We start from the raw sequence: 27,767 nt of genomic DNA on the forward strand, positions 1-27,767 counted from the left end.
CCATCTGTGACTTGTTCTTGTAGCTATAGTATTTATAGTAAGCCTACATTAACACTGTAATGAAGTTACTGTGAAAAGGCCCTAGTCACCACATTCTGGCGCCTGTTCAGGTACAAGCAGGGAGAATTTAGGATGTCCAGTTCACCGAACAAGCACGTCTTTCGGGACTTGTGGGAGGAAACCGGAGCACCCGGAGAAAACCCACACCGACACGGCGAACGTGCAGACTCAACACAGACAGTGACCCAAGCCGGGAATCGAACATGGGACCCTGGCGCAGTGAAGCAACAACGCTAACCACTGTGCTACTATGCAAATGTCAAGGGGAGGTGTTTAGGCTCCCTCCATCAAGATGATAATTGCCTGACACTAATATCCTTCCTTCTGCAATTCAGCTCTTTTATCCATGATTGAACCAAGGTTATACTGGGGTCTGGAGCCTATTAGTGCTGATGGAATCCAAATTGAGCTTCTTTATACAGGTTTTGAATAAATGCCATTTGATTGCAGAGTCGATGACACTTTCCATCACTTCGGACTTGTCCTACGTTTTTGTAGACAGGGCGTAATTGGGCCACTTTGTCATTGTTTCCACTTTGTCAGGTAGATACCAGTGTTGTTGCTGTACTTGAACAGCTTGACTGAAGCCATGACTTGTTTGGAGCACAACGCGTCAGCACTACAACAATGTCAAGTGGGCTCAGCCATTTCTTAATGTCAAATGTACTGATTTGAATTTACTGAAGATTGAGTATATAGAACATAGAACTTACAGTGCAGAAGGAGGCCATTCGGCCCACCGAGTCTGCACCAACCCACATTAAGCCCTCGCTTCCACCCTATTTCCGTAACCCAGTAACCCCTCCTAACCTTTTTGGACACCAAGGGCAATTTAGCATGGCCAATCCACCTAACCTGCACGTCTTTGGACTGGGAGGAAACTGGAGCACCCGGAGGAAACCCACGCAGACACAGGGAGAATGTGCAGACTCCGCACAGACAGTGACCCAGCGGGGAATCGAACCTGGGACCCTGGCACTGTGAAGCCACAGTGCTATCCACTTGTGCTACCGTGTTCCTCCAGGAACAAATTCCTCATTCCTACGACCCCTTTGTCCTCCCAGCCCCGGAACATAGCATCAAATCTAGCAGGTTCAAACAGACGATCTACCCAAATCAGCGTCATCTTTGACACTGCCCCTAGTTTAAAAGGCTGCCGAAATTGCCTCCAAATCTTCAGAGTCATTACCACTTCTGGATTGCCCGAGTATTTTCCCGGGGAGAACAGGAGCAGCGTCACGACCAGCGCCCGCAATCCCGACCCCCGAGTACAGTGATTAAGTGAACCTCAGGAGGAGAATGAGATAGATCGTCTACTGGGCTGCAAATAGTTACAAACCTTTCACTCTGGTCTACTGTATTTAAGTGTTGAACTCCACAATCATTAAGGATTGGGATATTCATGGATCCTCCGCTTCCAGTTTGTTAAATTGTCCACCACTATTCACTACTCTATGTGGCTGAATTTTAGAGCTTTGATTTATTTCATTTAATTCATAGCATGCTTAGCATAAATGTAGTCCTGTGTTGTTAGCTTCACCAGGTTGGCACCTCATTTCGGTATATATGGTAGAGCTCCTACATTCTCAACATTGAAGCTGGGTTGTTCAACCTATCATATTTAGCAAGGTGACCGTACTTTCTAGCCACAATGGATAGTGTTCCCAGTGTGAGGACATGACTTTGTTTCCACAAGGACTTTGGTGATGGTCATTCCTATCACTATTGCCTTCGATAGATAGGATAGGTGGATTGGCAAAAAATCAAGTCAAGTTGATTTTTTACCTTGTGTTGGTTCTCTCACCACCTGGTTCAGACCCCGTCTGGCACGTGAGAGTTTCAACATGCAGCCAACTTGGTCAGTTGTGGTGCCACTGAGTCAGTCTTGATGGTGGATATTGAAGTTGTTCATCCGGAGTGCATTCTGTGCCCAGCTACCCTCAGTGCTTCTTGCGAATGGAGTTCCGATTCTTCTGCTGAGTGAGGGCAGTAGGTGGTAATCAAGAGGAGAATTCCTTGGGCATAAAACTTTACAGGATCCACAATCAATTTTGTGTATTCTGATGGCTATCCTCTCCCAGTCATCCTACTAGCATGTCGACTGGTTAATGGAAATGAAATGGAGGGAAGAGTCATGAAGGGAAGGGGGCAAGGTGTTGTGTTTTCGGGCTGTGCTGGTCGTCTTTGTTTGTGACTTGGGTGGGGATGGTGAGCCTGGGGAGGCAGAATCTTTTGTGTTTGGGATGGTGGAGGGGTTGGGGAGGGACGGGTGAGTTGCTGACATTGAAGATGTTGTGGAACAGGGTGGGTGGGGCTGGTGTTTTAATCAGGGCTAGATATGAAGGCGAGGGGGGTGGGGAAGGATTGCGGTGCTGATTAAATGATGGCCATTTCAGCTTGCATCAGCTGGGTGATCTGGGGGTAGTTATGTGATGGTGAGTCGTAGTTTTGGTGAACAACTGTGCCCCCAATTGGGAGGATATAGATTTTATGAAGAGGGTGCTGGAAAATGTTCCAAACCTTGACACGCACCGGTTAATTATGAGGGAGTATTTGAGTTAAACGAAGGACAAACTAAACCTCTGTATAATAAAGGAAATTAGCGCAGGCGAGAAAGATGTGATGTGTATATATACAACTGTTTATAATTATGAGAAATGCCAATAAAAATATATATATATATTTTTAATTTTTAAATTATGGGGGAGTATTTTAATGCTGTTCTTGGTCCTAGATTGGATCGGTTGTGTCCTAAGGCCTTGAAGGTGTTGGCGAGGGATTTGGTGTGGTTAATGGAACGGATGGGGAATTGGGAATGCTCCTGTGGCGGTTTGGTTGGCCGAGGACTAAGGAATTTTTATTCTTCTCTCATGTACATTGGGTGTATTCCCGGATTGATTATTTTGTCGTGGAGAAGACTTTGTTGGCGGGAGTTGTTGGGACGGGGTACTCGGTGATCGTGGTGTCGGATCACATACCGCATCTTGTGGACCAGTATGTGGCGAAGGGGGGGTTCCCAGTGGAGGTGGATGTGGGGTTGTTGGCCGATATGGAGATATGTGAAAAGATAGCGGTGGCTATACGCACTTATGTAGAGCTCAATCAAAGTGCCTCCATGCTGTGGGAGGCGCTGAAGGCGATAATTTGGGGGGAGTTTATTTCAACCTGGGATAAGGTGGAACAGTTGGAGAGGCAGAGATTGATGGAGGCCATTCTGTTGGTGGATCGGAGATATTCGGTGGCCCCTGAGGAGGGGCTGTTGAAGGAGAGGGAGAAGCACCTGATGGAGTTCGCTCTTATGTCTATGGGGAAGGCAGTGGGCCAGCTACATTGGGCTAGGGGGGCACTGTACCAGCATGGAGAGAAGGCCAGCAGGTTGCTTACGCACGTGCTGAGGCAGCAGGTGGCGAGGGAGATTGGGTGGATTAAGGAGTCCGATGGAAGGGTGGTCACTGAGTTAGGGAACACAAATGGGTTTTTTGAGGCCAGAAGTCGGAGTCCCCGGGGTGGGGGGACTTTGGCATGAGGCAGTTCTTGGAAGGCCTTGACTTTGCAGTGGTGGAGGAGGGGAAGGTGCAGTATTTGATGTCCCGATTGGAGTAAGTGATGGGGTGTGTGGGTGAGATGCAGTTTGGGAAGGCCCCTAGCAGAATTCTAGAAACAATTTGTTAGAGAATTAGGGCCTCTTTCAGTGAAGGTGTTTAACGAGTCGGCTGGCAAGGAGAAGCTCCCGCACACATTGACACAGGTATCCATTTCACTTATAAGTATCCAGAGGAGTGTGGATCTTATCGTCCGATATCGTTGCCTCTTAATTGGAAAATAATTAATTGGATATTCTAAAATATTTGTAAAAAGTGAATCAAGGTGGTAAAATGTGCAGTAACTGGCCAGACTGGGCCTGAATACACCAGTTCTGGTCACTGGTACACAAAGGAAATGTTACTTCATTCTAAAGGGTTAGAATTCTCTATCCTGGAGGGTTGTGGGTGCTCCTGTTGAATACATTTAAGGCTGTGAGACAGTCAGATTTTTGGTGTCTCAGGAAATTAAAAGCTATTGTTGTTGAATGTGGATATGAAGCTGTTGGCAAAGGTGCTGGTAACGCGATGGAGGATAGATGAGCGAACAGTAGAAATCCCTCATATATAACTAAGCTCATCAAGAATACACTCAAACAGATAAACAACCGGCATGAAGACTGCCCCACAACAAGCCATAGATCAGATAAACCAATCACAAATTGTGCTTCTGGACAAAGGAGTCTGCATCACCCGGCGAATCAAAAAAATGTGTCTTTTTCAAGGCATATTACATGAAGCTGGGCTGGATAAATCATCCCAAAGTTGACTCCATTCTTATACAGGGAAGATTTCACTTTGTTAAAGGCAGCCCTTTTCTTGGCTAGGTCTGCACTCGTGTCCTGGTATAATCTGATAGAGTTGCCTTCCTATGTTAATGCCCATTGAAGTACCAACTTCTTCTGCACTGTAAATTCTGTGATTCTATGAAGCTGTGAGGCCTTGCGATTACTGCACAAAGAGGATCACCAGAATGAGGCTTGGGTCAAAGCGATCGTGGGCCCAGTCTAGTTCTGAGGAGGGATGGAAGTATATTCTCACCCTTTTGTGGAACAGGTCTGAGAAATACTGAATAGGGGTGCAGCCTTCCTCCCCCTCCAGTAACCCACAGCACGAACATTTTGTCTTGAACTTGTCTAAAACTCTGCTGCTGGTATCTTAATGTGTACCAAGTCTTATTCACTCATCACCGTTGTGCTGGTTCACCTACATTTGTTCCTGTTTTTATTGTTTCATGGGATGTGGATGTTACTTGCAAGACCAACACCTGTTGCCCATCCTAATTGCCCCTGTAGTGAATGGCTTGCTCAGCTATTTAGAGGACAGTTAAGAGTCAACATCATTCCTGTGGGACTGGAGTCACATGTAGGCCTGATTGGATAAAGATGGCAGATTTCCTTCCCCCAAAGGCATTAGTAAATGTTTTTTTATGACATTCAATGGTAATTTCATGGTCATCATTACTGGGACCAGCTGTTTTAATTCTACATTTATCAATTGAATTTAAATTCTAAACCCATGTGTTCAGAGCATTTGCCTGGGCCTCTGGATTATTGGTCCAGTAACATTACCACCATGCACCCATCTCCCCCAAACTCTATACCAACATCTCAAATTTTGAAATTCTTATTTGTTTGTTCAAGCCCCTCCATTTTTACCTTTATTCTCTCCTGGATGTGGGTATCACTGGAAAGACCAGCATTTGTTGCCAATCCTTAATTGCCTTCGAACTGAGTGACGTTCTAGGTCATTTCAGGGGGAAGTTGAGAGTCAACCACATTGGCCTTGCTACTCCTGTCGCTATGACTTTCGACCTTCATGACCCCCACAAATCCTCCAACTCTTGATCAGCCCCCCCCCGCTCCACCTTTCACCCCAACATTGGTGGCCGCAACTTCACTCATTTGGGCCCTAAGATCTACAAATCCTTTTCTTGACCTTTCATTTAGGATTTGCTTCAAACTTATTTGACCAAACTTTTATTCACCTGTCTTCATATCTTTTTTTGGCTCAATGTTGGTTTTGGTCCGATTACACCCCTGCCCAGCACCTTTAGATGTTTTCCGACATTATATATACTATGAGCTGGATTCTCCCAAAATGGGACTATATCCCCACACCGGCGTAAAAACGGTGGGGTTTTACTCCCGAGATTCCTATTAAAAATATGAACTAATTTAATGCCCTGCAGGGGGCCAGCAGGGACCCGGAGTAAATCTGGCAGATTTAGCTGCAGATACGGACCCCCGCATTTCAGGTTTGGAGTCCGCGCATACGCACGGCTGCGGCCTCCAGCGGCCACGCGGAGCTCCATGACGACTCAGACCGCGAAGCCAGACAGAAAAATGAGACCACCCCCCCGCCCCCGATCGGCTGCGTGCCCCAGCATCTAACCGTGCGGACCTAATCCCCAGCCGCCTATGAGGGCCCCCCAGTCTCCAATCCACCTGCCCCCGACCAGGACTGCAGCGGATTGAGTCCGCAGCTGCCACGCCAGCATTCCGACCGGTAATAGGCGGCGTATTCCGCGGTCATGTGATTTTCGGGTCCCGGAGAATCGCTGAACCGGCGCCGGGCCCGATTATGGCGTGCAAGTGGATTCTCCGCCCCCGCGCCGGCCGCGATTTTGGCGCGGGGCTGCGGAGAATCCAGCCCTATATATATTTAAGTTGTCGTTTGTTCTGAGCCAAGAAATGAAAAGGCACGATCTGTTCAAACAGTTCTGATGTACTTCACTGACTTGCCATGCTGTGCCTTTTTGCCTTTTCATAAAAGTTCTAAAGACAATCCACCTTCATGAGAAAACATTTGAGTTTTTTGTTTCCTCTTCACCTGTTCTTTTCAGCTGTCTTCATTGATTCCCAACAACATATGATGAAGCAAATAGCACTGTAGGCAGATAATCATTGGGTTGTCTATTGACAATGTTTCACATATGATTCGGAGACTAAAGATGGACAGTTTCCAATATTCTGTCTTGCAGCTATAATCATAAGCTTTCTTAGAGTGGCGTTAATTGATTTTGTACTCAAATCTTCAAAATTCAATTTGCTTTGTTTTGAGATTATTCTTGAATAACAATATTTTAAAACCGTTTTGTTCAATAACGTTTGCTGTAATTTTTTAAATCATTAATGGGATGTGGGTATCACTGGCTAGGATGTTGCCCATCCCTAATTGCCCTTGAGAAGGTGGTGATGAGCTGCTGCCTTGAACGACTGCAGACCATGATTGTAGGTACACCCTCAGTGCTGTCGGGGAGTGATGTCCAGGACTTTGACTCAGCGACATTGGAGGGAACGGCGATATGGCTGCAAGTCTGGGTGGTGTGTGTCTTGAAGGGGAAGTTGCAGGTGGCAACGTTCCCATGAACCTGCTGCCCTTTAAATGGTGGAGGTCACGGGTTTGGAAGGTGCTGTCAAAGGAGTCGTGGTGAGTTACCACATTGCATGTTGTAGATGGTACACAGTGCTGCCAGTACACACAGCTGCCACTGTGTGTCGGTGGTGGAGGAAGTGGATGTTTAAGGTGATGCCAAACATGCAAACGGCATTATCCTAGATGGTGTTGAGCTTCTTGAATGCTGTTGGACCTAAACTCATCCAGGAAAGTGAACAATATTCCATCACACTCCTAACGTGAGCCTTGTAGGCGGTGGGCAGGCTTTGGGCAGTCAAGGGATGATTTACTCTCCGCAGAATTCCTGGCCTTTTCACTGCTTTTGAAGCCACAGTATTTATGTGGCTAGTCCAGTTCAGTTTCTGATCAATGGTAAACCCCACCACCCATTAGGATGTTGATAGAGGAGTATTCAGCAATAGGATGTTGATTGTGAGGTATTCTGCAAAAAAATGTCAAGGGGAGAAGGCTAGATTCTCTCCTGTTGGAGATGGTTATTGCCTGGCATTTAAGTGGCGCAAATATTACTTGTCACTTATCAGGCCAAGGCTGAATATTGTTCAGGTCTTCGTAAATATGGACTTGGATTGCTTCAAACCTGAAGAGCTGTGAATGGTGCAATCATCAGGAAACACCCCCACTTCTGACCTCATGATGAAGGGAAGGTCATTGAGGAATCAGCTGAAGATGGTTCAGCCTAGGAGGCTGTGCTGAGGAACTCTTGCGGTGATGTCCTGGGAGTGAGATCATCTAACCTTCAAAAAGCACAATCTTTTGTTCTCGGCATGAGTCCATGAGGCGGTAAGTGTAGAGCTTCTTGAGTGATATTGGAGCCACATCCCTCCAGGCAAGTGGAGAGTGTTCTACCACAATCCTAACTTGTGCCTTGTAGATGGTGACCAGTGTTTCAGGAGTCAGAATTCCCAGCCTCTGACCTGCTCTTGTAGCCACAGTATTTATAAGGCTGGTCCAGTTCATTTTCTAGTTAATGCTAACCCCCAAGATGTTGATGGTGAAGGATTCAGCACTGGCAATACTATTGAATGTCAAAGAAAGATGGTTAGAATATTTCCTGTTGAAGTTTGTCATTGCCTGGAACTTGTGGTGTGAATTTCGCTTGATGCTTTCCAGCCACGGCCTGAAAGTTGTCCAGGTCTTGCTGCATTTGGACATGGACTGCTTCAATACCTGTGGAGTTGCGAATGGTGCTGAACATTATGCAATCATCAGTGAACATCCCCACTTCTTACCTTGTGATGGAGGGAGAGAAGGTAATTGATGAAGCAGCTAAAGATGATTGGGCTGAGGACACTACACTGAGGAACTCTTGTAATTATGTCCTGAGATGGGGATGATTAACCTCCAACACCTTTAGTGCTGGGTATGACTCCAGCCAGTGGGGATTATTCCCCCAAATTCCTATTGCTTCCAGTTATGCAAGATTTCATGAGGCCATTCTCTGTCAGATGACACCGAGGGCAGTCACTCACCTCAGCTCTTGAGTTCAGCTTTTGTCTATGTTCGGACCAAGGCATTCACTCGATATCCATAACTCATGAATAGTAAATAAAAAGTTTCTTTAACCGTGGCTGAATTGGGGACACCTAATAACCCATTTCAGCCAGGCCTCTTGGGGATTATAATATGTAAATTAGTGTTTGTTCTTTAAGTTTTGAGAACCATTTGAATTTAACAGTTGTGGGCCGAGATTCCCAGGGCACAGAACCCAGTAGTTGTAAGAAGGCAAAAGCAGCTGTATTCAGCAGGTAAATTCTTTTTTCAGCATTTCTAGAGACGGATTTACAATAGGCGCAGGGCCCCGACTAATGAGAGGGCCCGACCTGGACCGGTGCACTGGGCATCCAATCGGAGGCAGATTACTCCAAATTTAATAAGCTCCTATCAGCAGCAAATGCAGAGTAAAATCAGACTTTGATTGGCGACTCTGAAAGAGCGGGAAAACTGGTAACAAACGGTTAACTTGAGGCGCATGCATGCAAGACCATGACAAGCGGTGAGAGAGAGACTGCTGAGGTTCGCGAGGCGAGCAGGTTTGTGCTGGACTCCAGCACTAGCAGACCCAGGCCAGCGAGGCACGACAGCCAAGTCAAGTTGCGAATTCAGCCGCCGAGCAGACGAGGCAAGGGGGTTTGTGCTGAGTGCCTTCACTAATGAAGCCAGGCCTGCAACAGACGCGTGAGATGTGTGCCCCGAATCAAGCCACGAGTAGTGGAACCAGGCCAGCAACAGGCGTGTGACATTGTCCTGAGGTGATGGAGAGGCACGGTGGCCACGTTGAGTGAGGCAGGCTACCTTGAAGACCCCAGGCGAACGAGGTGAGTGCAATTGTGAGAAAGGGAGAGTATGAGGCGTGGGGGGAGACTGTGAAGGGATGGGGTGAGGGGGAAGAATGTGAGGGTGTCGGAGGGAAAAGAATGTGTGAGGGGGTTGGGTTGCAGACTTGCAGGGAGGGAGAGTGGGCGTGAGGGCCGGGTTGCATTATGAAGGGGTGAAGAATTTGTGATGGGGTTAAAAGATTGATCCGCGTGGGTTTTGCCCCCACAACCCAAAGATGTGCAGGGTAGGTGGATTGGCCACGCTAAATTGCCCCTAAATTGGAAAAAATTAATTTGGGTACACTAAATTTAAAAAATGAAATAAAAGATTTATCCAATATTTGCAGCGCTTGAGCCTGATAAAAATGTGGAATTGACTGCAAAAAAAGGCTGCTCTTTCAGACACTTTATTAGCTGCCTAAGATCAAGATCAGTTTCTTTAGTAATATGAAGTGACACTATCAATCTGGCAGTCAAAAATGCAGAAAATTGAAGGCGAGGCAAGAGGACGAAGCTAGGCAAAAAGACAGTTTGCCATAAAGTATTGAATTGTACACAAACTGCACATTTATCCTCATCCAAAAGTATGGGCGAATTATTCAATGACTTGGACTTGCCAATTAAGCGATACTACATCACCTGAAAAAGTTGAACAGGATTTGGACTCTGAAATGACAACTGAACTACAAGATATTGCCGATTCTTTTCTTGAAGTGAGGGAAGAAACCTACCCTGAAGACATTACCTTGTGGCCAAAATCTGTTCCACTGGGTATGAGAATATTTTGTACGAAATAAACCAGAAAACATAGGTAATATAGAATATTTGAGAAAAGAGTGAGTTTCGTGGCCAAAAGCTTCCAAGTTTCAATGAAACTAGAGACAATGAAATCACTTTAAAAGGAAAAGAGAAACCCATCATTCAGACTGTCAGAGTTATTTGTGACAAAATAAAGATGCAATTGCAGAGTAGAAGTGAATCTCCGAAGAAAACTGTTGATTTATTTTGCGTGCTTTTTGTCAAAAGTTTGGGTGAATTTTTGTGGCTTCCGCCTTTGCATTCTGTGGCAAGAGTGGTTGGGGCCGGGAGCGGCATAAAGTTGGGTGCAGGGGGGGAACCCCAGAAATGAAGGTAAGCGGGGGCCCCACAAACTATAAATCCGCCTCTGAGCATTTCTGTAGGCCAGAAGGAAAAGGGGTGCATTCCTGCCATCTGTTTCCTTTCATCTACTGTCCTGTTTTCTCCATCCACCACAATTGCTTTTGTCTCCCTACAGCTGCAGTCTGAGCCTCACCATCACGCCCCAAACTTGTCCATTTGCCTTCTGTCCCTTTCTGTGCCTTCTACCACTAATTTTGTTTGCCTGCGAGGCCGACTGCCAAGAAGAAATGGAATGGAATAAAATAGCTAAGTAGGTCATGTCCTTAAATTCAGTCGGGCTTCCTTGTTCTTCTCCCCCAGCCCCCCATTTCTGCATTTCCTGGGTGGGAACAGGCACCACACCTCCCCATTGCTATTGTGCCGTTACCTTCCACAGTATGTATATTGATTGTGACTGCGGCTAAGATTTTGTCAATAATCAATTATAATGGGACTGCAGAACATATGAGAAAACCAAAATTGCTTTCTACTTCTGGAAGGAGATTGTATTTCTTTTTTCCAAATATACACATGGACCAATTGACATTGGTGCACAGGAAAAACTTGCCGTAAACTGCCATATGACGACGCCTCCTCCACTAAGCTGCAACATAGTCGGAAACTGACTGCATTAACTTTGCTGCAGAGACGCAACGGCAGGGAACGAGGGGACAATTCTGGCTTGAAACCCCCCCCCCCCCCCCCACCCCCACTTCCTCAGGGCAACTCTTGTCCTTGCTGCCCAAAGACCTGTGGTTCCAGGATTGGCCTACTGGGTCACCTGAGGACACTCAAACTATGAAGCCAGCAGATTTCATCATCGTTTTGAGGGACTAGCAACGTGCCAACAACATGCATATTGTTGTTATTGCAGATGCTTTATCTATCACACAGTATTAAGTCTTGATTCTTTTGCTGACCCCAAGTATGACCACATCCAGTATAGAACATAGAAAAATACAGCACAGAACAGGCCCTTCGGCACACGATGTTGTGCCGAACCTTTGTCCTAGATTAATCATAGATTATCATAGAATTTACAGTGCAGAAGGAGGCCATTCGGCCCATTGAGTCTGCACCGGCTCTTGGAAAGAGCACCCTACCCAAGGTCAACACCTCCACCCAACACTAAGGGCAATTTTGGACACTAAGGGCAATTTATCATGGCCAATCCACCTAACCTGCACATCTTTGGACTGTGGGAGGAAACCGGAGCACCCGGAGGAAACCCACGCACACACTGGGAGGATGTGCAGACTCCGCACAGACAGTGACCCAAGCCGGAATCGAACCTGGGACCCTGGAGCTGTGAAGCAATTGTGCTATCCACAATGCTACCGTGCTGCCCTTAAGAACAAATTAATCTACACTATATCATTCTACCGTAATCCATGTACCTATCCAATAGCTGCTTGCAGGTCCCTAATGTTTCTGACTCAACTACTTCCACAGGCAGTGCATTCCATGCCCCCACTACTCTCTGGGTAAAGAACCTACCTCTGACATCCCCCCTATATCTTCCACCATTCACCTTAAATTTATGTCCCCTTGTAATGGTTTGTTCCACCCGGGGAAAAAGTCTCTGACTGTCTACTCTATCTATTCCCCTGATCATCTTCTAAACCTCTATCAAGTCACCCCTCATCCTTCTCCGTTCTAATGAGAAAAGGCCTAGCACCCTCAACCTTTCCTCGTAAGACCTATTCTCCATTCCAGGCAACATCCTGGTAAATCTCCTTTGCACCTTTTTCAAAGCTTCCACATCCTTCCTCAAATGAGGCGACCAGAACTGGACACAGTATTCCAAATGTGGTCTTACCAAAGTTTTGTACGGCTGCGTCATCACCTCACGACTCTTAAATTCAATCCCTCTGTTAATGAACGCTAGCACACCATAGGCCTTCTTCACAGCTCTATCCACTTGCGTGGCAACTTTCAAAGATGTATGAACATAGACCCCAAGATCTCTCTGCTCCTCCACATTGCCAAGAACTCTACCGTTAACCCTGTATTCCGCATTCATATTTGTCCTTCCAAAATGGACAACCTCACACTTTTCAGGGTTAAACTCCATCTGCTACTTCTCAGCCCAGCTCTGCATCCTATCTATGTCTCTTTGCAGCCGACAACAGCCCTCCTCACTATCCACAACTCCACCAATCTTCGTATCGTCTGCAAATTTACTAACCCACCCTTCAACTCCCTCATCCAATTCATTAATGAAAATCACAAACAGCAGAGGACCCTGAACTGATCCCTGCGGTACGCCACTGGTAACTGGGTTCCAGGCTGAATATTTGCCATCCACCACCACTCTCTGACTTCTATCGGTTAGCCAGTTCGTTATCCAACTGGCCAAATTTCCCACTATCCCATGCCTCCTTACTTTCTGCAGAAGCCTACCATGGGGAACCTTATCAAATGCCTTACTAAAATCCATGTACACTACATCCACTGCTTTACCTTCATCCACATGCTTGGTCACCTCCTCAAAGAATTCAATAAGACTTGTAAGGCAAGACCTACCCCTCACAAATCCGTGCTGACTATCCTTAATCAAGCAGTGTCTTTCCAGATGCTCAGAAATCCTATCCTTCAGTACCCTTTCCATTACTTTGCCTACCACCGAAGTAAGACTAACTGGCCTATAATTCCCAGGGTTATCCCTAGTCTCTTTTTTGAACAGGGGCACGACATTCGCCACTCTCCAATCCCCTGGTACCACCCCTGTTGACAGTGAGGACGAAAAAATCATTGCCAACGGCTCTGCAATTTCATCTCCTGCTTCCCATAGAATCCTTGGATACATCCCGTCAGGCCCGGGGGACTTGTCTATCTTCAAGTTTTTCAAAATGCCCAACACATCTTCCTTCCTAACAAGTATTTCCTCGAGCTTACCAATCTGTTTCACACTGTCCTCTCCAACAATATCGCCCCTCTCATTTGTAAATACAGAAGAAAAATACTCGTTCAAGACCTCTCCTATCTCTTCAGACTCAATACACAATCTCCCGCTACTGTCCTTGATCGGACCTACCCTCGCTCTAGTCATTCTCATATTTCTCACATATGTGTAAAAGGCCTTGGGGGTTTCCTTGATCCTACCCGCCAAAGATTGTTCATGCCCTCTCTTAGCTCTCCTAATCCCTTTCTTCAGTTCCCTCCTGGCTATCTTGTATCCCTCCAATGCCCTGTCTGAACCTTGTTTCCTCAGCCTTACATAAGTCTCCTTTTTCCTCTTAACAAGACATTCAACCTCTCTTGTCAACCATGGTTCCCTCACTCGACCATCTTTTCCCTGCCTGACAGGGACATACATATCAAGGACACGTAGTACCTGTTCCTTGAATAAGTTCCACATTTCACTTGTGTCCTTCCCTGACAGCCTATGTTCCCAACTTATGCACTTCAATTCTTGTCTGACAACATCGTGTTTACCCTTCCCCCAATTGTAAACCTTGCCCTGTTGCACGCACCTATCTCTCTCCATTACTAAACTGAAAGTCACAGAACTGTATGATATTGCATCGGGTCCTCTCCCCAATTTCACCCAGTGAATGTGCTATACCTTTGCTGTAAATAATGTCTGCTTCTCAGTTGAGTGCTTGGCTTATTGATTGACATTAGTTATGAACTTCCAGTAAACTGTGAAACAAATGTGCATGTGTCTGATGATCTTTGACCTTCCGATCAGTAAATCATCAAATTCCATACACAACTCTTTGCCTTCAAAATCATGTTTTGAAATTGTATCAGAATAAACTAGATTAGTAGATTTTTAATAGTGGGGTGTGTTGTTATTATAAACCTTACAAATGACCAGATTGTTTGAATAAATAGGGAACTGAAAATCCCTGGAGTTGGTATCAATTTTCTCCATATTAGCATAAACCGAACAACTTCATTTTCATTGAGGGGAGGGGAGGAGGATGAAATAGGATGGAATGAATCTGGATATTGGGTGAGGCTTTTGGATCATACTGTTAACGTCGTGATATATTTGCCTGAGGCTTGGTGGTTTTAAAGAAGATTTGTGAAACATTACTATGGCCAGAATTTTTTGTATCGTGCCAAACACAAGCACCGAAAAGTCATTGAGCACTCGTCCCAAAGTCATGGCATGATAACTCAAATCGGCGGCCGCAAGTGGGAGTCGGGTGCATGCCCACCGACAATTAAAACTCCAGTTAAACTCATTAAAGGGGCAATGAAGTGAAATTTTAAATTGCCCATGCAATTTTTAGGTCGGAACACGGGCAGGCGTTTTTGACATTGTAATCTAAGGATGGGATGAAAGGAGGCAGGAGCCACAGGCAGGATGAGTAGGTAGGGGTTAGTGAGAGTTTGGTGTAGAGCTATTGTGTAGATTTCTGACAGAGTTCTGTGCTTTCTTATGAGCTTTTAGCAGGGTTTAACTTGTTCTTGGGACTCTTCAGTTTTGTAGGAGATTTCTCAGCATTTTAACACATTGGCACCTACAGTGCACGGTCAGACCCATCTGCAGTTCAGCAGGTTAGCATTGTTTGCTTGGGAGTGGCACCTCTTCTGAGGATGAAGAGAGAGGCCAAAGGGAGAGGAAACCAAATGTCCACAGGCTCTGGGAGAGACCTCAGGCAGAGGGTGGTGCAGGGCCAGTCCAGAGGGCAAGGAGGACCGGCACGCAGAAGATGCCACTATCCAGCTGCCTGGATGTACAGGCAGTGATCCAGCTACCCCGACATGACAAGAGGTCCAGTGCCGGAGGAGACTCTGCCTCTCCTGCGAAATCGGCACTTCATTATGCCACATGATTGGTCTGGAGATCACCTCCAACTGTGTGAGTGGGCACCCAATGCCCATGGTTCTGAAGCTCACAGTAGCCCGGAACGTTTATGCATCCAGATCTTTGCAGAGGTAAGTGAGTGATCTTTGTGGAATCTCTCCGTCAGCTGTGCATAGCTGCATCAAGCTGGTGACTGGCCCTCTGTTCAGGCGGGTATGCAGCTTCATCCATTTCCAGATGGACCAAGACAGTCAGGCTGTGTGAGCCAGAGCTATTACAGGGTTCCCCTGCATCCAAAGTGCCATTGATTGCACCTATGTGGCCAGCTGGGTACCTTTGTAAATAGGAAGAAAAAGGTATCATTCCATGAATGTACAGATTGTGACCACAATACCCATGTTCTACAAGTATGTGCAAGGTTCCCTGGCAGCTCCCACAGTGCCTACATATTGAGACACTCTCACAGCTGCTAAGCCTGTTCATGACTCCAGCCCATCTCAATGGATGGTTGTTGAGTGATGAGGAGTATCCGTTGAAAAGCTGGCTTACAATGCCAGTCATGCACCTGAGGACCGAAGCGGAGGGCATGCAGGACAATAATTTACTTAAAATGAGGTTCCAATGCCTGGACCATTTGTGGGTTCCTGAAATATCCGCCAGAGCGTGTGTCACTCATTGTCATTGTGTGTTGTGCTGTGCACAATCTAGCTTTTGACGACTCCGTGGCAGGTGATGCCTCAGAGGAAGACTCCACTGACGACGCTGATGGGGTGGCCGAGCAAACTGAGGGTGAGAATGAGGAGGCAGCATTGATTAACCTTCAGGGGACTGGGACACAAAGGAGACACTAATTCAAAAAACATTCAGCTAGGCTGCCAAGGCATTGCATTCATCTCAGCGCACCAACTCGTTGTCACGCATGTTGGAGAAGCCAATGCCTGGAGCACAACATTGCCTCACTATCTCTCTAGCTTGTTGTCCCTGCAGTCCAACATAAGACCCTGATGAGGCCAGCACCTATGACAAACATGAGGGCTACTTACGTCATAGAAACACAAAACTTTCTCAGCAGAGTCCCAGACAACAAGGAGAACATGATATGTTTGGCAAGGTGCAAAACACAGACGAAAAACAGCACATCAATGGAAGTAACGAAAATCACCCATGAAAACCCAGCCTGTGCCCAAGGTGCCTTACATTAACGCCTGTGGGTGCTATGTCCTGACACAGCCTCTCATTGGGAACTGTACTGGATGCAGATGGCTGATTCTGCTATCCTATTGGTCCTGATAACCTTGGTGGTCGTCTGCTGACTCGCAGAGCCTGAGGTGGGCTTGCCTGGGAGGGCGTGCACAGAGACACGGCTGGGCACTCCTTAATCGGCACGGCCTCAGAACATGCCTTGGTCGCTGAAGGAGCAGAGGAACTGCCACCCTGATCCGGAGAACATATAAGAGGAACCCACAGAGATGACAGACGGCTTATCCATCAGCGTGAGGCACCTCCGTCCTCACTAATAATGGACAGGCACCTAGAAGAGATACTAGGTTCCTCATCCATCTCTCCTGAGGTTGCTGCCTGTATGAGGAATTGCAGGTCTGATTGCAAACCCAGAAATCCCTTATTCTACAGCTGGAGCATCCTCTATGAGATTCGCCACTCTCTCAATGGAGGGGGCTGAGTGCTTGGGATCTGCTCAGTGCTCGGGATCTGCTCAGTGCTCCGGTTCTGCCAGGACTCCTCCAAAACAGAGGCCATGGTACACAGACCTTCAGGGATCTCCGCCACATCTTCCCACACATCCTGCTGGACAACCAGCAGATGCTGCCTGTTGATTGACTCCAGAGGCTTGTCATCTGCTTGAGACTAAGCATGGTCAAGCCTCCAGCAGTTCTTCCATTGTCAGCATCCTGGGACTTGTGCGCTTCTGCGCTATGGCTTCTCTTCTGAACATGAACAAGTGTTCCAATTCGTGAAACCTTCTCCAGCAACACCATTCTAGCCTCATGAGCCTCCCACCTGAATACCCAGCTTTAAGTGCTCAGCAGACTGGGACTCCTCACCCTTCTCCGTACACTGAAGATGCATGGTCCTATCTCCAACCAATGTCACGCACAGGGATATATGCCCTTTGGCACTGGAATATCTCACCCCTGAGCGCCACTACTGACACCCACCCCAAGCCTTCCATACGAAGTGGGATGCCAGGTTGGTCCTCGGCCTTGCAGAGTGCAGATCATTGAAACATTTCCAGCACTGTGTCCAGGTGCAGTGCACCACATCACACCTGCTCACCAGAGCAGCCACCTCTGTCCATACCCGTCTTTTGGATGCCCTGCTCCTTTCATCCCATGGATTTGAGTGTCACACCAGACACCCATTACCATTATCAGAGCCTGCAGACTGTCATCTGTGAAATATGTGGATGAGTGCCACACATTGGCAGCCTACCTGCTGTGTCCACTTGGTGCAGAGGCCATCGTAAGGTCCACCTCTCAATGTAGCTGCCCAAGACACCATGGTTCGTCATCCCAACCTCGAGCTCCCTTCCTTCAGCTGCCTGGCCTTACACACAGAGAGTTGCACCGACACAGGCAGTCACACAGACACAAACACACCCATGTTAATGAATATGATCATTTCTTTGGCAAATCTCTGTGCTTTCTAGCATTATATCTCACTGGTATAATAATACCTGATCAAGAGATCTGAGTTCTGTATTCGGTTTTTATTAATACGGTTGTTGAAATTCGGGAGGTAGGTTAAAACTGAGCCAAAGTTATCTTTGCATTGTTCCAAGGAAAAGCTGAAGGTGTTTTGTGTTGTAAATTGAACTGTAACAAAGCTTTTTTTAAAAAATTGAATTACATATTGATTTATGCTTTGCTAAGGCTGTAAATCCTATTTATTAATCAGGAGTCAATCCTTTGAGATGACAGCTAGTAGATTAGCTAATGCAACACAGTGCTGTTTTTGACAAAAATGTGTGTCACAGAATTAATATTTATTTCCATTTCCAAACTTATGTAGTTTCAGAAGTCTAATCGCTGTGTATTGTATGAAACCTATCAGCAATATATAGACGCTAAATCTGATCTGCTGGACAAACACTAGCTATTACAGTTGAGATCTGCTCATTACCTTGGATGCTGAATGCAAAGTGTTAAACTTATTAAAATGCTTATTTTGAGTAGATAGGAATTAGACAGAAAGTAATTTTCTTCTAATCTGGATTTATTGTATTTTGATTCATTCTCATTTTGAAGCTGATAAATGGTTACATTTTATGTAAGTAGGAAACATTTTTTCTTTTTGTTAATGAAAACAAGCATATGATAGATGCATCCCAAGGATCAAAAATTCATACATCTCGACAAAGTAATCACTATTGAACTGTGCAGATACCTTATGCCAAGTTAAACAGTTAAAGTTTTTTTTAAAAAAATTCATCCATGGGATGTGAGAGTCATTGGATAGGCCAGCATTTATTGTCCATCCCTAATTGCCCTTGAGAAGGTGGTGGTGAGCTGCCTTTTTGAACCGCTGCAGTACATGTGGTGTTGGTAGACCTGAGAATTTGTTTCCCTTCAGTCCGGATGAAATGATCAATCGAACACCAAGTCACTTTAACATACGTTTATTCACGGCCGGAGCTACACCACTATCTCGGGGAGGTACAGCAGCAAGCCAAAGTTAATACATCCGACAGTAATTTATATACAATATATGACACTGTTTCTTTTCTGAGGACAGCCCCCTTAGAGGAGGCCTACGTTACGGCATTCTGTTGCTTTCAGCTTAGTTATAGTTATCTTTAAAATTAGGAACCATTCCCAAGGCCGTTACTGCAATTTGTCAGGTGCAAAAGCAGAAGCGATTACAAAGCCTTGACATTCCAGTTTACACAAAGCTCTATTTTATCTTGAGCCAAACTCTCAGACCCACAGTGTTAGGGAGGGAGTTCCAGGATTTTTCACCCAGTGACAGTGAAGGAACAGTGATATATTTCCGCTTCAGGATGGTGTGTGGCTTGGAAGTGAACTTCCAGAGGGTGGTGATCCCATGTGTCTACTGCCCTTGTCCTTCTAGATGGTAGAGGTTGCGGCTTGGGAAGGTGTTGTCAAAGGAGCCTTGGTGAGTTGCTATAGTGCACCTTGTGGATGTTACACACTGCTGCTACTGTGCGTCGGTGGAGGGAGTGAATGTTTGTGGATGGGGTGGCAATATGCGTGCTGCTTTGTTCTGGATGGTGGATGCAAAGAGTTACCCACTTGACCCACCGCGAGGTCCACCACGTCAGGGCCATACTGGTAAATACCATAAGTAAGCTACATCCACGTGATTCCCGGCCCAGAGGACAGGAGAATCATGGAGGGACGGCGAATAGGCTGCCAGGTCTGCTAAATGGATGCAAATTGGTCATTAACACCCATTTGCATTTATTTGCATCCTCCCGCTGGGGCGCGGTTGTGAACTGCGATCCCAGAGCCAGCAGGGTCCGGAGCATTGTGTTCGCGTGCCAAACCCGATTTTTTTTTTCCACTGACACCCGATTCTCCGCCCCATCGGGAAACGCGCTTCGGTAGTCCTAGGCCGGAGAATCTAGCCCATGAAGTTGTATTCTGTACCTTCAATTTATTTTGAACGAAAGTGTTAGATGAATAATAAACTAAGGGGCATAAATATAAGCTCATCAGAATGATTTAGGTTAGAGGGAATAAGACAAAAAGAAAACTTGTTGCGAGTATTGGTGAAAAGCAAGTGAATGAGACTAAATGCTGTTGTATCTGTCCAATTCAGATACTTCAACCAGCTCTTTAATTAAAGTTTACCCATGTATCTTTATTTATGAGGAGAACAAAGTAGGACACCGATATAATGCAACACACTTTATTAAATATAGTTGACCCATAAATTACCCACTATACATACAAGAAATACCCAGGATTCGACTATACTTCCCGTAAAGGTGATTTGGTAAGTTGCAGATCCGATCCCGGAGTCCCTCTGGTTCCTCTTTGTAAAGGTGATTCTCACTGGCTGTCCCTTGCTTGCTTCCTTCCTTCTGGTTTGGCCAAGGTCATCTCACACCAAGCTTCGAGTCTTTTGCCTCGAGTCTTTTGCTTTGAGGCGCTTGATTCCAGTCTTAGCTTCCAGTCCTTTCTCTCCAGATGTCTGGAATATGCCAAACTTTTTATCTCCCTGTCATCACCCACCTCCTTTCTCCACCTGCCTTTGGCCTTCGGCCAATGAAGTCTCAGGAGGCAGGGTCTCAGTGCTCAATGGTCTGGTTGATGACCTGTTGACAGGGCACCTGAGCCCGCCTTGGGATGAGTGATGATTGCTTGATGGTTATAGGGGGCGCAATTCTCCTAGCCCCGCGTCGGGCCGGAGAATCGCCGCAACCGCGCCACACCGATGCCGGCGCGCGATTCTCCGAGGTGCGGAGAATCGGCACCATTTGCGCCGACGTGTTTGGCGCGTCGCAGGCCGCCGTCCGCGGCCAGGCCGCCGATTCTCCAGCCCTGATGGGCCGAGCGGTAACGGCAGAGTCTCGCCGGCGCCGTTCACCTCTGGTCGCTGCCGGCGTGAACTCTGCGCGAAGGATTGGGGGGGGCGGCCTGTGGGGCGGGGGAAAGCGCTTCTTCACTGGGGGGGGCCTCCGATGGGGTCTGGCCCGCATTCGGGGCTCACCGATCGGCGGGCCGGCCCCCCCCCCCCACCCCCTGGGCCTACTTTGTTCCGCTTCCAGCCCCAGAACCCCTGCGCCATGTTGCATCAGGGCCGGAGTGTTGAAGAAGTTCCCCGTGCATGCGCGGCCCAACTGCTCATGCGCGCAGTGGCGGACCTACATTTTTGGGGCCCTGAAGCTTGAACTGTTATGGGGGCCCCTTCTCAACAAGCAACGAGGTCTGGGTAACGACTGTTATCATCTTCAATGGGGTTGTTCCATGACAGATCACCACAAAGTTTAAAAAAATTTAACCACTACATCTCAGATTTTGATTAAAATTGCTGAACTGGATTATCTCACATGTCAAAGTCACTGGTGTGAATAAAAATGTCCTATGCCTTATAGTTTTCGAGTTATGGGGGGATGGAAATTAGGGAAATGTTGTATACATACATGATGCATCATAGAATGATGAAATAAAACCTAGAAAAGACCGTAGTCAATATAATCTTTTATTTTAGACACCTATGAGAATACATACTACATGAAGCACATTTTACAAAATAATCTTTTTTTTTCTGTTTTTTCTAGGAACATATTCACGTACAGTTTTGTCATATGAGAGCTTCCTTGCAATGTCATTTTCTAGAGACAATATGCATAAAGAATTTAAACGCTCTTCAGTCATGGTAGACCAAAATTTGTTCTTTATAAAAGATAGCTTTGAAAAATTCCTTTCTGCTTCACAGCTCGTGATAGGCATTGTCAAGTACAGCTTAAGCGCAGTAGTAATATTGGGGAACACTTCAATTAGGTGTTGCTCACAAATAAGCTGAAGAACCTCTGCGCATTGCATTTTAGATGGCGTGTTTTCTTCTGTGATCTGGGATTTCCTAAGGTGCAAATATTCTTTGAACTGATAACACTCGTTTACTAATTTGTGGTCAATCTCATCTTTGTAATAAGATATTATAAGTTTAATACTGTCCTCATCAATTTCAGAATTGTTCACCAATTCTGAGAGGAACTTGAACCTTTTCGCAATCTGCTCATGTGGGTCAATCCTCTTGTGTAACTGGATTATCAAGCAGTCATAGAGTTGATATAGAACTTCTATCCTAAATTTGTCAGCTCCTCTCAAAGAAGCAATACCACTTGTTCCATCTGAAAATGTCCTTGTAACAATGCGTTTGGAAGCATCAGAATAACTTGAGGTGATATCTTCACACACAACTTTTGCTTCTGATTCATAGTGTGCAATCCTATCGGCTGAATTTTCTCTTGAGTTCTTTAACAAACGAAAGTAAAGATGATAGCAGAAGATAACCTTCAAACACATCAAAACCAGGGGTTTGGAGTTTCTTACTTGTTTTGTTGAAACGCTCCAGCACTTCTTCCCAAACGACTGTTAAAATAACATATTCCAGCTTTACCAACTTGTGGTATAAATTCTTTGCATCTCGTTTACTTTCAGGCTTCTCTTCTGAGTCTTCAAAAATATGTTTGAGAGTTTGTAAAATACCCATATATCCATTTTTAATTGCCCGGATTGCTTCATAGTGTGCAGACCATCTAGTTACACTTAAGCTCTTTAGAGAAAAATGTAGATTGCCCTGTGTGTTTAAAATCCCCCATCTTCGTGGAGATCCAGAAAAGAAAACATACAGCTCCTGCAAAATGCCAAAATAGTCAGGTACAGTAGACACTGCCTTTTCTCCAACAAGGTTAAGTGAATGGGCTGCACATAGTACATAGTCTGCGTACCTGTTAATGTTTTTAAAGAGTACTTGCAGCCTTTTCTCCGAGCCCTTCATGTTAGATGCATTATCGTAGGACTGACCACGGATATTTCGAAGTGAAAGCTTATGTTCACCCAGGACTTGTTGTATTTTGTTGAACAAGGTCGTGGATGAATGGTTTTCTATCGGTAAAAATGTTAAAAATCTCTCACAGGGTTTTCCATTGTAGCAGTATCGAACCACAATTACCAGCTGGTCAACATGTGTCAGGTCAGATGTAGAGTCAACAATAATAGAGTAGTATTTGGTGTCTAGGTTGTTGATTTGAGTCACAATTATCACCTTGCACATGTTTTCCCATGATTTCTATCAATTCTTCATATACGGGTTTGGATAGGTAAGTAGCATTTACTTTTTCATTTTTACATTTCTCGAGATGTTCATGTAGAAATGGGTCGAACTCTGCAATAAGTTCAATGGCCCCCATGAAGTTTTCATTATTTGGTGAGCCCCACTTCTCCTCATGACCTCTAAATGCCAAACCTCTTTCACTTAAAAACTTTATAACAGCTACAACTCTTTTCAGTACTTCAAAATAGTACTGTATTGTTTTTCTCATCTGTTCTTCAAGTTGCTGATCCACAGTATTTTTATTTGACTTTCTTGTTATCCAACACAACATCTCCCTCTTATGTTCCATGCTGTCTTCATGATTCTCCAGAGTTCTGAGTACATTCATCCAGTCAGAAAACCCACCTGTTGTAAGTGATGTTTGGCATTTAGAAAAGAGTTTACAAACAAAACAGTATATACAGCCTTTGGTCTTTGAGTAAACTAACCAGGGGCGTCATTCTCCGACCCCCCCCCCGCCAGGTTGGAGAATCGCCGGGAGCTGCCGTGAATCCCGCCCCCGCCGGTTACCGAAGTCTCCGGCACCGGATATTCGGCGGGGGCGGGAATCGGGCCGCGCCGGTTGACGGGCCCCCCCCCCCCGCTCGATTCTCCGGCTCGTATGGGCCGAAGTCCCGCCGATTAAATTGCCTGTCCCGCCGGCGTGGATTAAACCACCTTTTGAACGGCGGGACAAGGCGGCGTGGGCGGGCTCCGGGGTCCTGGGGGGGGGGAGCGATCTCCGCTCGATTCTCCGGCCCGTATGGGCCGTCCCGCCGATAAATTGCCTGTCCCGCCGGCGTGGATTAAACCACCTTTTGAACGGCGGGAAAAGGCGGTGTGGGTGGGCTCCGGGGTCCTGGGGCAGGGCGATCTGTCCCCGGGAGGTGCCCCCCACAGTGGCCTGGCCCGCGATCGGGGCCCACCGATCCGCGGGCGGGCCTGTGCCGTGGGGGTACTCTTTCCCTTCCGCCTCCTCCACGGTCTCCACCATGGCGGAGGCGGAAGAGACTCCCTCCACTGCACATGCGTGGGAAACTGTCAGCGGCCGCTGACGCTCCAGCGCATGCGCCGCCCGGGGATGTCATTTCCGCGCCAGCTGGCGGGGCAACAAAGGCCATTTCCGCCAGCTGGCGGGGCGGAAATTCCTCCGGCGCCGGCCTAGCCCCTCAATGTTGGGGCTCGGCCCCCAAAGATGCGGAGCATTCCGCACCTTTGGGGTGGCGCGATGCCCGTCTGATTGGCGCCGTTTTCGGCACCAGTTGGTGGACATTGCGCCGTTTCCGGAGAATTCCGCCCCAGGATCTCATCACAGTTTGGCCATTTTTCAATCTTTTTTCAAAATATTTGTTTGAGAAACTTCTGTTTTGCTCCTTGTAAACCCTGCTTGATTCGGTATATACATCATCTGGTTTTTTATTTTGAAAAAAACTTATGTCTTGCATTAAACAATTCTGTATGAAATCATTATCAACAGTTATGGGCCAGTTTTCGAGGTCACTGTATTCTTTAAAATCACTGAATTTGCTTCCTGTTTCATGGTTTTGCTCAGTCTCTGCTTGTTCCGCGGTACTTTCATATTGACCGCTGTGATCGTCATCTGTATCAAAAGCGTCAACAGTGGGTTGAATATTGCTAGAAAGAGCTCCCACGGTTTGTGCACTATCACTGGCTTCAATGGTGTTTGCTTGGCTTGTTTCAACTGTAGGTGTTGACAAACTTGACATTGCAAAATAGTTTGTTAGTTTTTGACATTTAGATATTTTGGCAGATCGTTTTTCATTGAGTTTGCGTTTTTGGTATCCACTAAGTACTTTCGTGAATTCATTGTTATTCCTCTAGGGTCTTGACCTCTGTTAAAAAGGGGAAAAAATTACATTAGCCACAGCAGAACAGCCAACTTACTGCGACACTCCACCTTTACAACATCTCAGCTACTGACTCTCAAACTTTGGGATTGTTGAAATATATACAACAAAAAATTAATCAATTTGAGTCTTGCGACTATTGTCGCATGCTTTGAAAGGAAAAAATTTTAGGTCTACTTTCTGAGAGTTTTTTTTAAAAAAAACCTTCTCCGAAAGTAAAGTGCCATTTTTTAAGATTTATAATAAATAAGCTAAATAGGCTAAACTAGGCTATGTTCAAGCTAGCCTACACTAGCGGGGACAGAATAGGCCAGACGAAGTTAGGTAAACCTAGGCCACCAAAACTCAAGGTAATGTAACACAATTTTACCATTATTTGAACACTTTTCATAATAAACACCTGTAATTTAACACACATTCACCCGTTTATTACTTTTTCATAAATACTTGTAATATAGTATTAGCCTCGGCTATGCGGTCACAGCCTACCTTCCGTTCACCTCTTCATAAAAACAATAGGCTTAGGCTAATCTAACATTATTTCACCTTTATTACTTACCTTACTTTTCTAAATATAACCTTTATTTTTGAGTAGGGGTAATTAAAATATTGTATCCTTATGAACACTTTATTAAAAAAATTCTTGTCTAGATTGCTATCACGAGTGCTATCACATTCAAAATTCACGTTAGCATTGTGATTGCCTTTTCAACGGCTCCCCTTTTTTGTTACGACACATCATCTACTGTTTGTTTTTCTGTCATAAATGTGAATAATGTTTTAAATTATTTATAATTTTATATTAAATATATTTAGAATGAAGCATCCTTAATTTGAATGTTTTTTCGTTTATGGCTAGCCTACATGATACTTTAATAACCGTTTAATTTTTATTTTAACTTATTTTGTATTGAATTACAGTATTATTAGTTTTTTTTTTTTAAACCCCTTCTCATACAGTAGACCCAAAATTTTGAAACAAGTGGACTAAAGTCACTTCTGGGGCCCCTCTGGGATTAGGGGCTTAAGCTTCATTAGTTTCATAGTAGATCCGCCCCTGCATGCGCGGGTTGGCGCAGCACCCATTTGGCGCCGGGAAGGGAAGCTGGAGCAGCATGAACCGCTCCAGCGCCGTGCTGGCCCCCTGTCGTCGGCGCGAACACTTAGTCTCCATTTTGGAGAATCGCGCCCAGTAACTGTGAACAACAGGCCGATGCATCTTAAGTAGGAGCGACTATCAGTTGATAGGATATCAGGAACTGTGGACAATAGGCCAGTGAATCTCAAGTTGCAATGATAATTACTTGATGGGTTATGCAGGGGCAGCTTCAAATCCGCCCCGGCAGCTTGTCTTGAGTTCTGTATATTCGGATTCTGCAGGCTTCTGCAGACTGTGGTTTTTAAAGTGCCCAATTCTTTAATTTAAGATATCCAATTTAATTGGCCTTAAAACTAGGCCCCGCTTATTACTACAATGCACAGTTTGTTTAGAGAGCCATTGCAGATATGATGTGCTGAATGTCTACCTTTACTGCAAAATGTTATGAAATGTAACACAAATCATTGCTTTTGTCTCAGGGACAAAGAGCCCTGCATGCGAAAACTAAAATCCTCTAACAACCAACCCAGAGGTGAAGAGTTCTCTAGCAGCTCACCTGTAGAATCTGCTGAGCTTGCAGTAGTGGGACGCACACCCAGGAGTATGTCAATAATACAAAAAACTCAACACAAATCGCAAGACAGCAAGAAAACAAGTATGACTGAGGAGTCCACATATAGGGTAATAAAAATTAATGTTCTTGTTTTAAATTGATTAATGAATAGCTAACAATATAAATTGTTCAAGAACACTTGATTTTGGGCAGGTGGTCATGGAAAAAGGCTTTTGTTTGTTTCACTACAGTACTGAATGGTAGTGAAATCTCCTAGCTTAAGCTCTTATAGATACATAGAAGATAGGAAAAGGAGGAGGCCTTTTGGCCCTTCGAGCCTGATCTGTCATTCATCATGATCATGGCTGATCATCCAACTCAATAGCCTAATATTGCTTTCTCCCCATAGCCTTTGATCCCATTCTCCCCAAGTGCTATATCCAGCCACCTCTTGAATATATTCAAAGTTTTAGCATCAACTACTTCCTATGGTAATGAATTCCACAGGCTCGCCACTCTTTGTGTGAAAAAATGTCTCCTTATCCCTGGCCTACAGGTTACGATGAAGCACCAATTTAGTTATGTTTCTTTCTAGTTGAATGGCTGGAAGAGATCTGAGATATGTTCAAATCATTTCTTTAATAGGAGTATCTCAAGATGCCAATCAGAGGTCACAAATAATGAGTCTGAGAGGCATAAAAGCATGCTTTTAAACAAAAGTATATCTAATTAGATACAAAATAAAGTTCAGATTTTTGCTCCTAAATTATATAGATATGGGAATACCTTGTTACTTTCATACGTAAAGACACTGGAGCATATGGTTCTATGTGCAGATTGTTGACTGACAGCCGTAGATGTACACAAATACAGCAAGCTTTGCATGTCTATTTCTCAATAATTCAATGGGTCATTTTCAAAAGTGGCTATGCTGCTTTATAAAATAGACAAAAGTGCTTTTCGAAGGATTGAAACTATTCAAATAAAATTAGATAATACTTCTTGTTCATGCTACATCCCATGGAACAAATATAAATGTAATCCAATTACACTCCTGTAATTTTAAAATAACATAGCTTGGTTTGACTGCAGTAAGACTATGGAAAGTTGCAGATTCAGTCAGCACTCTCGGAATACATAATCTAAGTTGTAATGTAGCATTACTG

The 27,767-nt window shown here is 45.4% G+C and overlaps 1 protein-coding gene across 6 annotated transcripts in view; it reads left to right on the forward strand.

The window, feature by feature from the left end:
* lrrcc1 (leucine rich repeat and coiled-coil centrosomal protein 1) overlaps window positions 1-27,767 on the forward strand; it is a 218,278-nt gene that overhangs the window by 56,842 nt on the left and 133,669 nt on the right. For all 6 annotated transcript variants that reach the window (XM_072467939.1, XM_072467941.1, XM_072467943.1 and 3 more), the window contains one exon: window positions 26,528-26,729. In XM_072467939.1, the coding sequence (XP_072324040.1) occupies window positions 26,528-26,729 (202 nt within the window). The remainder of the gene's footprint in view (window positions 1-26,527; window positions 26,730-27,767) is intronic.

This window comes from Scyliorhinus torazame, chromosome 11 (genome assembly GCF_047496885.1).
Source record: "Scyliorhinus torazame isolate Kashiwa2021f chromosome 11, sScyTor2.1, whole genome shotgun sequence".
Classification (NCBI taxonomy): domain Eukaryota; kingdom Metazoa; phylum Chordata; class Chondrichthyes; order Carcharhiniformes; family Scyliorhinidae; genus Scyliorhinus; species Scyliorhinus torazame.